Source organism: Netta rufina (genome assembly GCF_964035555.1).
Source record: "Netta rufina genome assembly, chromosome: 24".
In the NCBI taxonomy this organism is placed as follows: domain Eukaryota; kingdom Metazoa; phylum Chordata; class Aves; order Anseriformes; family Anatidae; genus Netta; species Netta rufina.
Window position 1 is genome coordinate 2,043,030 of NC_140148.1, and position 15,967 is coordinate 2,058,996.

General features: G+C 44.5%; 2 protein-coding genes across 2 annotated transcripts in view; one reads left to right on the forward strand and one right to left on the reverse strand.

The window, feature by feature from the left end:
• The window catches only part of IKZF3 (IKAROS family zinc finger 3), a gene marked incomplete at both ends in the record, with an annotated part of 31,163 nt that extends 28,678 nt beyond the window's left edge, over positions 1 to 2,485 (reverse strand). Inside the window, one exon of the mRNA XM_084300939.1 lies at positions 2,434 to 2,485. Coding sequence (XP_084157065.1) covers positions 2,434 to 2,485 — 52 coding nt within the window. The remainder of the gene's footprint in view (positions 1 to 2,433) is intronic.
• Positions 2,486 to 9,106: 6,621 nt separating this feature from the next.
• Positions 9,107 to 14,980, forward strand: ZPBP2 (zona pellucida binding protein 2; the record flags this gene model as incomplete). The annotated part of the gene is made up of 8 exons (XM_084301104.1): positions 9,107 to 9,215; positions 9,937 to 10,017; positions 10,515 to 10,640; positions 11,194 to 11,355; positions 12,206 to 12,424; positions 13,553 to 13,638; positions 14,229 to 14,406; positions 14,883 to 14,980. The coding sequence occupies 8 exons, from the start codon at positions 9,107 to 9,109 to the stop codon at positions 14,978 to 14,980; spliced, it is 1,059 nt and encodes a 352-aa protein (XP_084157230.1).
• Between the last annotated feature and the right edge of the window lie 987 nt (positions 14,981 to 15,967).

Consider the following 15,967-nt stretch of genomic DNA (forward strand, 5'->3'; position numbering starts at 1 on the left):
TTCTCATTTTGCACCCTGTGAGCACAGCATAGTGGTGGTAACTCTACACGAGGTTCTATAAAGCATCAAGTACCAGATATTTCCAAATTCCTTTTTCAATAAAAAAGGAAAGACCCTATAATCTTCATAGAATCTAGTTGGTCTAATTCCCACTTGGAAATTCTGGTAGGGATCATGCAACAGGAATGTAAAAAACCTTAAGAGGACTCCAGATGTGGCCTGGTTTCCAGAAGTGCTGAGCACTCAGCAGACCTCTCAGAAGACAACGCAAGCTGCAGATCCGCCCCCCTCCAGGGTGGCGACTCCAGCTGGGGGCACAGCTCTGACCTGCCCGGATAAGTCTTTACTCAATGCCTTGCTCTCTTGAGATTTCACTGATACCCGAGCTCATTTTCTTAACAGTGGCAAAGCTACCTGCTTCCTTCCCCCTTTCTTTCCTCTCTCTCTTTTTCCTCTTTTTTGCAGATCTGAAAATCATTTACCATCTTTGTACATAAAAAAGTAATAGCTGCAGGACTCGTAAAATTCATTCCTGACAGTTACATAAGAGAAATGCATATACAGTGGCCGTGAGGTGTTAACCACTAGTGACATTTACCCCATAATTATCTATCTTTACCACCACTACATATGGAACATTTTTGTGGTCTCCACAACGTCAAAGTATAAAGCCCTGTTAACTCTGCAGGAAAGAAATCTAGCATCAAATGGGGTTATCCAAAACCTGCATGAACTGAGCATGGACTGAATTGTCCAACGAAATAAAGGCAAACTCAGAGGAAAAAAAATAGATCTATCCAACAAAGTTTTTGTTTTATTTTTAACGTTTGGTTTTGTCATCTCCTAAACACAAACATTCAGCTCCCATTTTTTAAGAACGAGTCTAAGAGTTATTGCTCTTATCAAAGAACAGAAACAAAAGGAAAAAAAATTTGAAAAAAAAAAAAAGCCTGTAAGGATGGACCTAGCAATGACCCAAACCATCCAGCAGTAGCCTGAGATCTTCAGGGCACAACTCCTGCCTGAAAACAAGCTGTTAAGCTATTAGCACTTAGGAAATGTGTCCTAAAATTAAATCAGGGCTCCTGCCCTTTCATGCAGATGTAGCATGAATGGAAGCTTTTCATTAAGTTTCTTTCATTAGTGAGAACGTTGTCTTAACTTGTGTCATAAGCAAGGTCATGGAATTAAATAACAAGAAGTTCAAATATTTACTAAGTCTGAATTTAAAAGCTTTAACTATGGGGTTATGAGGTATTTTTATTTGTCTTTGTTTCATTTTATCATACCAGGAAGAGTGAAGTACAAAGAAGCAAATGGACCGATTTATATTGTGAATACTGATGGGGAAACATCAGTAAATACACGGTACACAAACTAAATTCTCCTTGAATCGGTTTTAACCTTACATCAAAATAATACAGATACTTTAATTAAACAAATCCTTGCAACTGTGCGAATAATAGATCTTTAGGCAAGACAATCAAATCCCCAATATTCGGTAATACTTGAACTTGATTTTAATTTCATTCAGAAATCATCTGCAGGAGCCCCGTTTGGCTGGTTAAGCACCGAACTGGCCCAAGCCCTGGGAGTAAGCAAAAAGAGTGCACCCTGCACGGGTGGGGTGGGGGCGTGCTTCAAGATTTGGCAGTAATTCTGCCTTCCAGGGGCTGGCAGAGGGTCTTGAAACCAAAACCTAGAGCCCCGCTGAGGCTGTTTTACTTCAGAGAAACCCGCATCTGTTCCTGTATCAGCAAATTGTTCCAAAAAACACCGCATTCACCAGGACACCTCCCCAACACGCAGCCTCTCCACTAGGGATGCATCCATGTCTGCAGCCTGCCGGGTGAATTGCACAAGCAGAAGCCTGTGCACGTGGGGCTCGGTGCTACACCCCTAGCAGCCAGCCCCCAGCTGCCCCCAGAGAGTAACGGGCCAGCAAATGGCACTGCCTGAGCCCCATGAGGAGCCCCTGGAAGGGCTCAACGCAGCCAGGACTCAGACACCCATCTGCTTCATGCAGACATTGTCTCTGTGCATTTATTTACATTTTAAACTGTACAAATTCCTGTCCGTGATGGGCTGCTGGGCAGTACGATCCTTCCAAAGAGAGCAGCCACATACCATACAACATTTCTTGTCCACGGAGAAACATCCCAGTCTTTGTATCACTTTTAAGCCTCAAGAGCCACTCATCTGACCCTGGCTGCTTTATGATACCAGTCCTAAGACACTTCTCACAGTCTTAGTGGACTCTCAATGGTTAACCTCAGGTCTCTTTCCTGAGTAAAATATTTTCAGCCAGATCCTTCACTGTGTCCCATAAGTGTGCTAGAAGGAAAAAGTCTAGGTTACTTCCATCCCTGGTTCTGTACAAAGACCACATTTCTACCGAATGCTCAGAAAAGCACAACATGGGAAATCACTTACACAACACGTTAGTCTTCCCAAGCTTCAAAGAGATCCACTGACTAGGGTGCATGGAAAGGAGATGCTTGTCCCGTGTGTGTTGCAGCTGACGCACAATGTTCATGTACAAAGCAGAAGTAAAATTCATGTGCTTTTGAAACCAATCCTTAGTCATCCTGTGTTCTGCGCCAATAGCCAGAGTGAGCACAAATATTCAAATAGCTTGGTAGAGAAGCATTATGGCATTTCAATAAATAACTGTATTAATGATTTATCCTGGTACTTGACCAATTTATAGAAGTAACGGAACGATCTACCTGTGTTTTAGCCAAACAAAAAGAACTGTAGGCAGCAGAACTGGAGGTATGTCTTGATTTATTATAGCCCTACCTGCGTGCCTGCAAAGTGAAAACTGGGCCATTGCCTTTTTACTGCCAGCTGCATTTTTCAACCCAATAGCAGTGCAAAGGGGACATCTTTTTAAATCCCGTATACTATTAGCCCTTCTATCACAGCATATAGAGCAAACACATCTATGTTTCCTCCCCTTTTCAGTTTTAAGAGGCAGAAGCAAGCCAAAACAGAACTGTACCAGTCTTGGCCACTGCCTCAAGATCCTCACAGCCCAATCCCTCACAGCTGGCAGCAGAGCCAATGCCTTTGCTGGGGACAGCAGCAAGCCTCTGCCACCCCAGTGCATTCTTCACCTTCAGCCTACGTTATACTACTAAAGAGAGGAAACCCATCAACGCCTGCCACTGAATGGCCTTCTTCAGCATTTACAGTCTCAACAGCTTTCTGTAAAAAGTATCTGAGCCAAATAAACACTTTACACCTTCAATACTAGGGCCTCTCATACTTCTCTGCGCTTAAGCACCATGCACTGATTGAAATGACAGAGGTAGGTTACATGCACGCATTATTTTGGGAAGAAAACATGATCAGCAGTGTGCAAGTGAGGGTAATATTTTGCCTGAACTGTAGCACTAACCTTCCAAAACCAGCACAGCATCTTCTAGTAATTCAACACGCTTATCCCAGCACAACAAATGGAAACGACAGCGAGGGGTCAGTTCTTGTTATCTTTGAGAAAATCAACCAGACATGAAGAGATGTACCCAAGGAAATAGAGCAGATCTTGGCTTACAGGACCCAGGTCTCTAATATCGACTCTTGCAAGCACCTGTTAGCCAGTCAGCGACCCTACTGAGCATCCTCACACCGAACACAGACAGCCAAGGAAAGAAACGTTGCCCCTTTTTCTCAGCGACAAATTTCCCACTGACTTCAGTGCAGCCAAGATTTTACCCAAGACCCACAAAACCAGGGATACGTAGCAGTTATTGTGTCCAGAGGTAGTACAGTATAACGCCATCTTTTACATTAACTACATCCCTGAATGTAACAACCGTAGACATTAACTGCTCCTCGATCCCCACACGCAGCACCAAAAACCAAAGGATTACTTACACATTCACTCGTAAGCGTACCAAAATCAGGGAGATGGAAAGCGACTTCTTAAATTATCACAGTTGCAGTGGCAGAAACAAGCCCGTTTTCTAATCAGACTAAAATTACTGGCGCACCTGAAGAGCTTTCCTCTTCCACAGCCATACACAGAGGTCCCAACTCGACCAAGAAAGGCACTGAAGCTGCGTTGAGAAGTGCCGAACAGCCAGCAGCCCCTTTCTTTCAGAGTATTAGTTGCTACTCTCCAGCAGCGTTAACCTCAATGAAGTCAGATTCTAGAGAAATCACTTAAATACAGACAAGCATTTTAAAATCCTTCAGCAAAGAAGAATATGTTTGTAAATAGACAACTGCAACTAATTTCAAGTAACCCCAATCCTCAAGTTACTGAGAGCCAGCGGACTCTAAACTCAAGCCTTTAAAACGAGGAGTTGGATTAGTACAGTAAGAACATCCACCTGTGGGGTAGGAAATCGAGCGATATTTTGCAGAGCTTTTTTTGCCCGTTAAAAATAACAATAATAATTTTGCTTTTCTTCAAAAGCGAGCCACGCTGCAGCCCAAGATTAACTCACAAATCTCTTTTTGCCGGTCCTGAAAGTTACGCGCGTGCTTTACGAGGGGAAAGAAACCAACGTGCCGTTTGATGCGCTAGAAGCTCCAACACCACGAGCCGATAAAGCTCGAAAAGCCAGCTTTAGCATCACGCTCGCTGCTGAAATTTGCTGAAATTAAGGGAAGAGGGGGGGAAGGAAGAAGCCAAAAAAATATAAAAAATAAAACAAAAAGCCTCGTTCGCTTCCTGCGCGCTCGCACGGCGCGGGGAGACCTCAGCCCCGGGAGGCACCGCGGGGCCGCTCCTCACCTTCCATGCTCCGGTCGCCGCCGCTCCCGGCTCCCGGTGTGATGGGGCGGGGGGGGGAGAGGCAGCCCCGACGGCCTCGCCCCCTGCCGCCGCCCGCGGGCACCGCCACATCCGCCCCGGGGCTCGGCGGACCGAGAGCGGCGCCGGGCGGCGGGGAGCGGAGCCGCCGCGCATCCCCCCCCCCGCCCCCAGCCCCGGTCCCATGGGGTTGGGTCCTCGGGTGCGGGGATCCCCCTGGTTTTGGGGGATCTGGGGGTGGTTGGGGGCACCGCGATGCTCTGCTGTGCAGGGATGCGTCCCTCTGCCCTTCGGGAAGGGATGTGCTTTGCTTCACCGTTGGAGGTGGTTCCAGTGGTGATGGAGCCGTGGCAGGAGCATACTGGCAGGATGGGGGCCAAGGAGAAAGATGCCAACCTAAAAAGGGTGACACTTCTCAGGCGTGTGCCTGTGTTCGCAGCCAAGGCAGCCGGAGGCTCCCACAGCTCCCCAGCCACCCATCCCATCTCAAGCTACCCAACGTCTGCCTCCAACTCGCATCCCCATCTGCAAATCACTCAAACAAGGCCACGCTGCTTCCTCCTGCTACAGGGGAAGCCATTTGACATCCCCTTCTGCTGAAACGCCACCAGAGAGATCAGCAGAGCTGTCACCTGCTGTGGAAAGCCCTCAAAAGCACTGCCTAGGAGCTTAGCATTCTACGGAGCTTTGTCTTCACGGTCTGCAGCAAGCACCAACACCCAAAACACTGCAGGAAAACTGCTTGTGATTACTTGGTCTAGGTCATCCAAAGGACAATAGTTATTCATATGTAGAGTTTAATAGGGTGACATGGAGCTACTTCACATTGGCAGACTTCTGACTCATTTCACAGAGCAGGGCAAAGCAGTCTGAGACTTTATTAGAACTGGTGTGGCAACTGCATGCTACGTGATGCCCACACACATGAAAGAGTAACTTCTCCATGTAGTTTCCTTTGTGTGTAACTTGGCCTGTTTCTGTTTACACACTGTGTAAGCATGGCAATGAGCTCTCAAAACTGTTGAACAAATGCTGCTTTCTTTACATTACTTGTTAATGGATTGAACTCTTCGGACTATATATTAAAGCTAGCTCACGAGAGAAGATTAATGATTTTGCAACTTGATTGGCTCTTAAACAGCAGTGCTATTGCATTAAGAAAAAACAGCTAACAAAAATTTTGTTTTAGTAAACTAAAGCAAAGATGGATTCCCCTCAAAGTACCCAGGGGATTGTTAAGTTATCATTCTTGCACACCTAATACCGAAGTCTGAAAGGAGGTTCACTCCGCACAAGGAAGTTTGAGGTGTGCCAGGCCAATGCAGCGTTCACTTCATGTGCAAGCTAAGCAGTAGTCATGGCATTTTGATTCAGCAAAAGCCCGGGGTTATTACCAAGAAAAGGCCTCGAGATAATAGCTGGCCTAGATAGCAACTCAGAACAGAACATCAGTGCAAGGTAGTTAGTACCTGGCATGCTTTGGCATCAACACAGTTTGTGTTTGCAGCTTCAAACTCTGAGCCAAAGAGACAGCTGAGAGTGAAAAAGGAAAATAAAAAACTCAAAATACTGCAGATAGCAGGCTCGCTGATGGCTTTCAGTATGACTAAGGCAGGTGTACTTCTGGATCCTTGGAGTTATTGCTGCATCTGTTTACTACAGTTTTCTACTTACTTTGTCACCATTGTGCTTTTTGTAAAAAGAAAAAGAAAAAACACCATCTCAGCTGTATTTTGAAACTGAGAAATGAGTGTTTGGGGGTAAGAAAACTGATGAAGGCTTAATGTATTTTATTCCCTTACTACATATGTTTTCCACAAAGGGGTCCAGAAATCAGAAATAATACTAATGCAACTGGAGGATTTAGATGTTAATGAAGTGGCAAGTGAGATGGTGAACCAGCCTGATTGCTTGGAAGATACAGAAACCAAGTGTGAATGCAAATTACCATAGCTCTGGTGTGTGATAATTAGGCAGAGACAAGATTCTCTCACTTTGCATTGCAGCAAGGACTGCTTCTTAAATTGGTGCTCCTCCAACACTTCTAAAAAACGTCTGGAAAAGCAACGATAAAAAAGTCATCTGGAATAACCAAGCCCTGTTCTCTACTATTGCAGACAACCCTGTATTCCCCTTCCAGAAGTAGCCATGCCTGTTTAAGGTTTCTTGCTCCCTTAAGTTGCATGCAGGCCCTGGAATCTACTGCTTTGATGATCAGGAGCCTGGTCTTCCACCTTAAAGATTAGAGACAAAATTTGTGATCTGTTTCTCAGAAAAACATCTCTTCAGAGCTCCACACAGGTCTTCCAGATGACCCTGTACTCCTAGAAATCTCTCTACATGCTTCCTGGGATAAAGTATTTGCCTTTTTAATGAGCAAATACCTATCCTCACCATGAATAAGTTTACAATAAATATTTTCCCCCTTTTCTAACATTATCTTCCCCCTAGGCAGGGGGGAAGCAACTGTTAGCACAAACACCAGGTAACAAATACATGGACTTCACATTCAGTCCTATCAAATCTGTCCCTACCATTACCATGTCCTTCAAGCTAACTTTGTTTTGTTTTTCCTGAGGTTTACAAACCTGTAATGGCAATTTATCAGTCTGACTTAGAAATACCAGACCCTGAAAGGAATGACTCATTTGACTAAAGATTCAGACCAGGAGCCTAAGTTTATAAAGACTGAAGAATGCAGAAAATTCTTCATAGTAAAGATACTCCTTTATAGTTAACAATAGTTAACAAGCCAGGTAGTGAAGGGCTGTGTAGGACAGTTACATGACAGTACGGTAAAAACATCCTTAGGAAGAGAGGATGTTCAGACGAAAATAGGACTAGCTCATAGCAGACACGTTAAAAACTGAATCATTGTGCTTATACAGCACAAGCATGAAATGTTAACTTTGAGTAAAACTGAAAACATTCAACACACGGGAACGTTGGATCTTTTGAGGTGGTCCTAGCTATAAACTATTCAGCAGCTCAAGGAAATTAAGAATGAAAACCCTGACATAGTTATTATACCTTAAAGAACCAGCTGAGAGTTCATGTGTCGGTCTAATGAAGAGTCACTCCCCTTCAAAGAGAGAAGTGAAATGGTGAAGCAGGGCATGCATTTAGTAGGGCAAGAAGCCTTGCTAGACATGAAGTGAAGGGGACGCTATTTTCAAGTAACACCAGGCTTGAGAAAAAGTATTTTCCATTAATAATTTGAGATTTTTTTTCCCACATTTTCATGTTTTAATAAATGAAATTTGTAACTTAAATGCTTTTCTACACAAAAGCATTAAATCAAACTTTTACAGCTATCTATAAAAATAGCTATAATTCCTGTGTTGGCTGGTTCCTTATTTGTTAGGCAAATACTGTTACATCATTTTCAGACACTGGCATGATCAGGGGCTGCACCACAAGTGTAATTTAGCTAATTACCAAAGGCTTGGCCACAGTTCCTGATCTTAAGCATCTCACGCTGTGCAGTGAGGTCTAATGCAGGCACCCTCCTCACCCTAGCAGCAGGGCTATTCCCCAAATATTTTTACATGCATTCAAGAAACTCAGTATTTCTACTTCTAGTTCAGAAGTCATAAGCAAGCCTTACAAAACACGTAACTGACTCTGAAAACCACCACGTACTTCAATAATATGCCATCCGGCTGTTTTCGAGCCAACAGGATATGCCCAGCTCTTATTTTCAGTCTTTCTCACAGCGACTGGCAGGAATATTTTTTGCTTTTAAGCTGAAAGCAGACGTCCCACAATGACTCGCTCCAGAAACCAGCAGGTGAAGGCGGCCCTGGCATGCAAGCTGTGCCGTTAGCTCCTCGGAGCTGGCAGCACTGGAACCGCACGTGGAGCAGGAGATGGCAGCCAGGGCGCCCCTGCGGTTATGGGGCCGACCACAGCCAGGCCTGAACCTGTTCCCCCCACATAGTTTCCTATCGTAGCCCACACAGCTGGAAACACCACCTTGAGTCAAAAATAAATTTTGCTGCATGCAGTGGAAGGGCGACGCGGTGGCTTCTCCCAGGAGGGGGGCGGCTGGCACCCAGGGAGCAGCGCTGTCCTTTGCCTCCGAGCACCCCACAGGCTTTAGGGGCGCCTGTGAAGCGAACAGAAAAAAAGGCAACAAAACAACCCAAAAAGCGCAGGGTGTGGGTGGGGAAGGAAAGAGGCAGCTGCGTGTGGGGCTGGGGACCCCACCTTCCTGTCAGGAGGCTCTGCAGAAGCGAGCGGCGGCCCTGAGGAGAGGAAAGGGCGGGGGGCAGGCGGGAAGGGGCCGTTGGCACCCCCCGGCCGTTGGCCTCACGGGGCGGCCGTTGGTGCGGGGGCGGCATGGCGGGGGACGGCGGGAGGCCGTGCTCCCCCCCACGAGGCCTCCTGGGGATGGCGGTGGTGGTGGTGGTGGCGGCGGCAGCAGCAGGCTGGGGTGCCCTGGTTGGAGGTACCAAAAGGCCCGCAGCGGCGGGCCCACCCCAGGCATGGTTCTCCTCAGGGGGCTGCTGCGGGGTCCGGTGGTACCGAGGGATGGGGACAGCGCTGCTGGGTGAGCGGGCTGTGCTGGCCTGCAGGACCGACCTTTGGCACTTGATAAAAGCCATGAGGTGGTGGTGGGGGTAGCAGCGCCATTTCAACCCCTCAGCCTGACTCCAGGCAGGCGGCGGTCAAGCAGGGCTGTCCTGGTCTGCCACCACAGCCCGAAAGAGCCTCAGCAGCCAGGATGAGTGCTAGGAATACTGCCATAGCGGGCTGGGGGCGTCTCACGCACAACCCCTCATGCTCAGGCATCCAGCTGCTGTTTCCCAAAAGGCAGAAGCTCACAGATGCTTGAAAACCCAAACACCCACCCACAGGCACCATGTTGCACCCCTCCTGCTTCCCAAGGCTCTCACGGGGCTGTTGCAAAGAGCCTTAGCTTTCTGGTTGGATTTTTATAGCTTGTTGTTGTTGAAGTGAAAGGCTCAGCTAGCCCAGAACACTGTATTAAAACAGATTCACAGCCTGGGCACTAAAGCAACAGAAAGTGGCAAGCCAGCAACAAGTGGGAGTCATGTTTTGGAAGGGGAAAGAATGGAAGCAGCAGGAACTTGCTAGGACAAAATGAATGGCTAAGAATCATGCATTTAGATTTCTCCGTATAATATTCTAAGTTCTTTTCCCCACAGCAAGTGCTGTACCTGAAGAAGAGCTACGTTCTGTTGGCTTAATTCAGAATAATTATATTTATGCTGACATCAAACGTGAAGGTAAATTTGTCAGATTATAAAATACATTTAAGTCTTACTAGACCTTTGAAATGCCATTTAAGTACAGTGATCATTATGTAAACAATGCTATGCATGGAAGTGGTGCAACCAGGCTTAGCTAAGCATACTGCTGGAGGCTCCGGAATATGGTTCTGACGGCATACATCAGCAAGATGGTGCAGGCTGAGAAATACACCTGGCCTGTGGTGCACTCGTGGAAGATGTCGTGTCTAAACAAGAGTTGCCTGCTCAGCTCCTCAAACCCAAGCTCAAAACCTGGTGCTGGGACCCTGCAGCTCGGTCTGGTGGTTTCTGCTACCTGCAGTCAGCACCCACTGCCCCGTGGACAGTTCCAGCTGTTAATAGCAGCAAGCAGAGACACGACCAGCCTCCTTCTCGTTAGTCCCAACGGGAAAAATTAGCTTAACATTACACTAAGTATAGCTTTGAAGTACTTTGTCATTTCATGTCTTTTACCTTATTCTCTTGTGTTGCAGTTAATGTGTATGTTAAAGTATTTGCAAATAGCCCACTTCTGGTATGCATGGATTTGTCTCTTTCTCGAGAAGAAATAATAGATCCCAAGTATTTGTGGATTGGTCCAGATGGAAAAAATTTAGAAGGTTAGTTACTTTTTTTTTCTGACTACGAAGAATTTCCACTCTTCCTGCCTTCACCATTTTTTCCAAGTCACTGATAGAATAGGCTTTTTACAACACTTCTACTCAAACTTACAAACAGCCCCTGCCTCTTGGGGGTGGGGTCAGAAATCAGGAAAATATGCTGAGATAGAAAACTAATTTTTCTATTTACAAGGGGAAAAGTTGACCTCAAATAGCTAAATAAGTTACCGCACATGAAATCACGTATTTTCCTCGTTTCTGTTGATGCTACCGTGCAGTAGTGTGGTGGGTCCAAACAGTCACATGGCCCTTTATCAGATTTTTCCACAAACTCCGACAGACTGCATTTCCTTTCTCCCTCTAAAACTATAAAATGCTCGAGATAAAAGCAAACTTGCAGCAAGTCTAAGAGGTCAAATTTTAGACTGTTTCAGACTAACACAAATCAGTGTGTCATTATGCACTAAAAGCCTCATCTTTCAGTGTTTTAAACAAGCAGAGCATCAGAAACCAAGTATTTCCAGTGATCAACTATTTCCTGTTTCTATTCTAGGGCAAATATATGCGAATCTTACAGAAACTGGAAAGTTGATGCTGATGGGTTTTAAGGAGTCCATGTCTGGAGCTTACACTTGCACTCTTTCTCACAGAATCATAGAAACTATGACACAAGAAGAAGTAGACGTGTTTGAGACATATAAGTTTATGTTATACGGTAAGATTACTTGCTTACTAGTAAGCTAATGCACGTAGCCTTTGCAGTTTGGTGTGTTTGTAACAGGCATGTTTATTTCAAGGCTTGATAGAGATTGTTAATCTATGCCAGAAGAGAAATGTGTATATAGATAGTCAAATATCCTTCCAGTTTGGGAAAAAGTTTAAATGACTGCTATCAAGAACATATGACAACTCAAAGAATAAAATAACCCCTACCTTCAACAAGAAACAAGTGAACTACGGTAATTCCAGTGTTACCCAAGATCTGAAAAGAAAGCTCAGGTCTGAGTGCAGTCTCCTACAGGAGAGATTACCATACTGAGCCTAATGCCAATGCAGAATGAGCTTGAGCAGTACACTCAAGCCTTCCTCCACCCTTTGTAACCACTGTTCACCAACATCGCCTCTCCACCCACAAAATAACGTCTCCGAAATGCTCAAAACACTAACCTTTTTCAATCATTTTTAAAACATTCCCTCCCACACCTTAGCTGCATAGTGTTTTTGCATCAACCCAATCCGTTTCAGTAACACGGCTTCATAGTAAAATAAATACAGAACTAGCGTATCTATTTGCTCCTTTTTTTGTTTCAATGTGTAGGAGCAGAGCCTCATAACACAAGCACGGATTCCTGTATATTTCAGACTAAAATGTCTCTTACTCTTTGAGTCAGCTACAACAAGGATAAGTTTGTTCTGATTTGGTTAATGAGTGAACTATTTACTTGTTTACTTTTGAATAAGTGCCTGCATTTCTGATACAAAGTACACTGATATAGAAGATAAGGCACTGTACAAGATTGAGTGATTACACTGCTGAACTCATACACAAACTATTTTCTTAAAAGCATACAGGGAAGCTGACCATGCATACCAGATATCTGTTCGCTTTACTACAAAGGGATGTGAGCTAGCAGCCAATGCCCAGTTCTTTGAGGAACTGAAGAAAATCTTAGACAACTTAATTTCTGATCTGACATGCCACATCATAGAGTCATCGTACAAATGCCATTCCATCAAGATACCAAACCAAGGCCTCCTGCATGAGCTCTTTGTTACTTTTCAAGGTAACATATTTCAGTGTTTGTTTGGGAGTGATCATTTCTATTCATAAATAACCTGGATGTCCTATAAACATCTGAAAAATATTAAAATCAAGCATACCTGCAGAAGTCACTGCCCTTTATTTGTGATCCCTGTATTTTTTCCTACCAACCCACAGATGGAGCTAAAATGCAGTTCATATGCTGAATGCATAGTACTGTACTTACAGCCTTAGCAAGAAACAATCCTTTTCAAGGAGTTCGGTTTGAAACAATTATTGAAAGGAGACAATCGAATAGATACAATTTTTCGCTAATATAATTGTAAAAGGAAAATGGCCTATTGTTTTTCATTATTTGATTTTTAATAAGCCTGTGTGACCTATGTGGTTTTGCTTGATTCTAGGAAACTGCACAGAAGTAAAAAGCCAGAGCTTCACAGTTCCCTTATGGTAATACTGATGTGGCTGTATTGCCTTGCAAAAGAGGTTAAATCAGCCCTGATGGCTGCCCTAACTTAGATGTTTTTGTCACCAAGTAAAGGAAATTATTCAGTAATGCTTTGACCATATTTTCTCCCGTATCTGTTCTCATCATGTGCCAGGCAGAACCACCCAACAAGTTATGGAACAGTTTGGTGGCCGTTTTCCCCTTGGCAAAGTCCAGAGGTGCTCAGAACGAAGCAGGGACCCAAAGCTTTGAAGTTTTCCTGCAATTTCAGTCCTCTCTATACTGAGTGAGGGTGCTATGTGAGAGTTTAGTTCCTTTCTCCTCACATCTCAGCACGTTCCCCCCCCTGTTATTTTATTGGTTGACTTCTGACTCTTACTGGAAGAGCACAATTTAAGTAACTGGTAGAAACCACCAGGACCATCCCCCTCTGTTTTGTCAGTGACTCATTTTTCAGAATTCAAGTACACCAAGTAAAAAACTTTTTTGAAACACTATCTTGACTGGTGATTATTTTTGTCACCATCTCTATTCTCCACAAATTAGAGAGGATGAAACATAAAATGCTGAAGCATTCAGTGAAGAAATTTGTTGTGTTTTTTTTTTTTTCTCCCCGAAATGAACCTGAAGATAGCTGCTGTAAGTTCACTAATACATCCTTAAATACAGATGTGAATGTGTATCTCTTTTCCCCACCAATAGTTAATCCTTTTGCACCCGGATGGGAAGAAGTTTGCCAACAGGTTCCTTATGACTGTGAAGATGCAACAAACATGAAAGTCCAAGAGGTTCTGTGTCAGCCACCCTTGTCTTCTTCGCATGTTTAACACAAATTCCTGCCTTAGCATCTACAGATTTGACTGGTAGTAATCCAGCTTCCCCCAGATTTTATGGGATTAATATCACTGTAAGAGATGATTCATAGAGCTCAGATAATTAAATTCAGAATGGAAAATTGTTTTAAAGGTCAAATTTATCCACACCAAAAAAAAAAAAAAAAAAAAAAAAAGCCAGACCTACTGTTCCCATTATACTACCTCAAAAATAAGGAATCAAATATAAACATTTATGTTAGTACACTAAAATTCCAGAGCTTTAAATTAAATCTTTGAGTTATGACTCAGTAAAGGGAATATAATTTAAAATAAACCTACTGTAGCCAGTTTCTGAAATATGTTATCTCTGGCTTCTTAATGCTAGTATATACTGTTGTATCCTGCACTGCTCTGATTCCAGGCCCTCTGAAGCCAAAGGAAAATTCCCAGTCAAGGTGACAGCCTGGGGGGAGGGGGGAAACGACGATACCATGAGGTATTTACTGACACTTAATCAAAATCATGACTATTTTCTTTATTCTTCCAATGTTTCTGAATTCCAGGCAAGAAATCGGATCGGAGAGTTTTTCAGTAGGCAGACATACGCTTTGAAGCATGAGTTTCGGACTGCCCCTACAATCCACTACGTGGACAACAGCTTCTCAGTTACCCACGTTGACAGCTGTCGACCAGGTTTTGGGAAAAATGATATCACCCACCAGAACTGTGCTGGCTGCTGTGGTAAATAAAAACACTTTATTTATATATTGCATGGTAGTCCTGATCACAGCCCTCTCTAAAGTATTTGGTAAACATCAGTGTCAGAAGTCAGGATATTTTCATTCACCTTTTAGGAAGGCATCCCTTCCCATCAGATTTTTTTAGAAGTACCATGTGGAAGAGCGAGCTGGCAGTGTTTGCAATGGTTGTTAGCATGTCAATAGATAAAACTATTTCCAAACAGAGTAAATGGAAGCAGTGAAGTGTTCCTTCTTCCAGGCCAGTGGTCAGTGACAACACTCAGGATATTGGGCAAATAAAAAACAATTACCTTAACGGTAGCAGGGCTATAAAACCCTCAGCTGCACCACTGCTGGTCCTGGGGGCACAGGGAGCTGGGAAAGGGTTGGCTTTGCCTGCAGCACCAGCAGGCTGCTCCTGACGGGCTGGTCCTAGCTGAGGTAGAGGGGAGCTGACAAACTCTGTTCTCTTTGCAGTGGTTTGTGAGCCTGGAACATACAGTCCTAACAACGAAGTCATCTGCCACACATGTACCAGGCCTCACATCAAGAAGTATGGAGCAAAGTTTTGCTAATAAATATACAACAGGAACTGGAAAACTGAAAAGCAACTACGAAAGCACTTTTTTTGTGATGTACTTTTCATTTTTAGCTACCAGCTCTGGAATCCTACATTATTTTTTGAATGATAGCCAAACTTCCTCATCCACACACCCCAACATTTTGTATATTCAGAGAACACTTATAAAAGTGATGCATAAAATGAAGCACTCATGCAACATAAAGTAACTTTGTTTTAAAAAGGCGGTGGTTTGTCACATGGCTGTGGGTGCAAGGAGTCCATTTCTTGGTGGTGACACCAAACAAGCCTCAGCTTTTCACTGCAGTTTACCCAGAGATCATTAAGGAGCTACAACCAACTCAGGGAGAGGTGGCAGAGCTGCAATGGAGTTACGAGCCATAGTGACACGTGCCAGAATCTGTGTTAATAATACCTGGGAGAAATTACTCGGAAGTACTAAGTATTTAATCCGTGATTTAAAAACATAAATGCTCTTTTATTCTATATTTTGTTGTTTCTTTCTTTGTGTCCATAATGCTGCAGCTTGCCCAGCACAGAACCAGTTGATGTGCTGGGAGCAGCCACGGCTCCACTCAGGGCTTTCCGTGCTGCAGCCGCCAGTGGGAGCTCTGCTAACGAGCAGACACCAGGAGCGTGGAGTGAGATCGTGTCCCTCAAACCATGGGGTTACCACCAAGTCCTGCAACATCCTTGCATCTGGCCAGGCTGCTTTTGAGGCTCGCCTTGCCCACATCCCAGGGAGGGAAGCGGGGAGGCTGTTGAGCCTTCTCTGCCTGTTTGCTGCTGCATCCTCTCCTCCATTGAGCAAACACGAGTGGAACAGCTCTGCTGGCCCCAGGAGCGTGTTGGACAGGATTATCCACCCCCTTACTGCAGCTGTAAGCTCCCAAGTTCACTAGGTCAGTAACAAGTCGAGATACAAATTGCCAAACACTGACGTAACAGGAAAGCTCTCTTCCCAGAACAGACTTACTCTGAT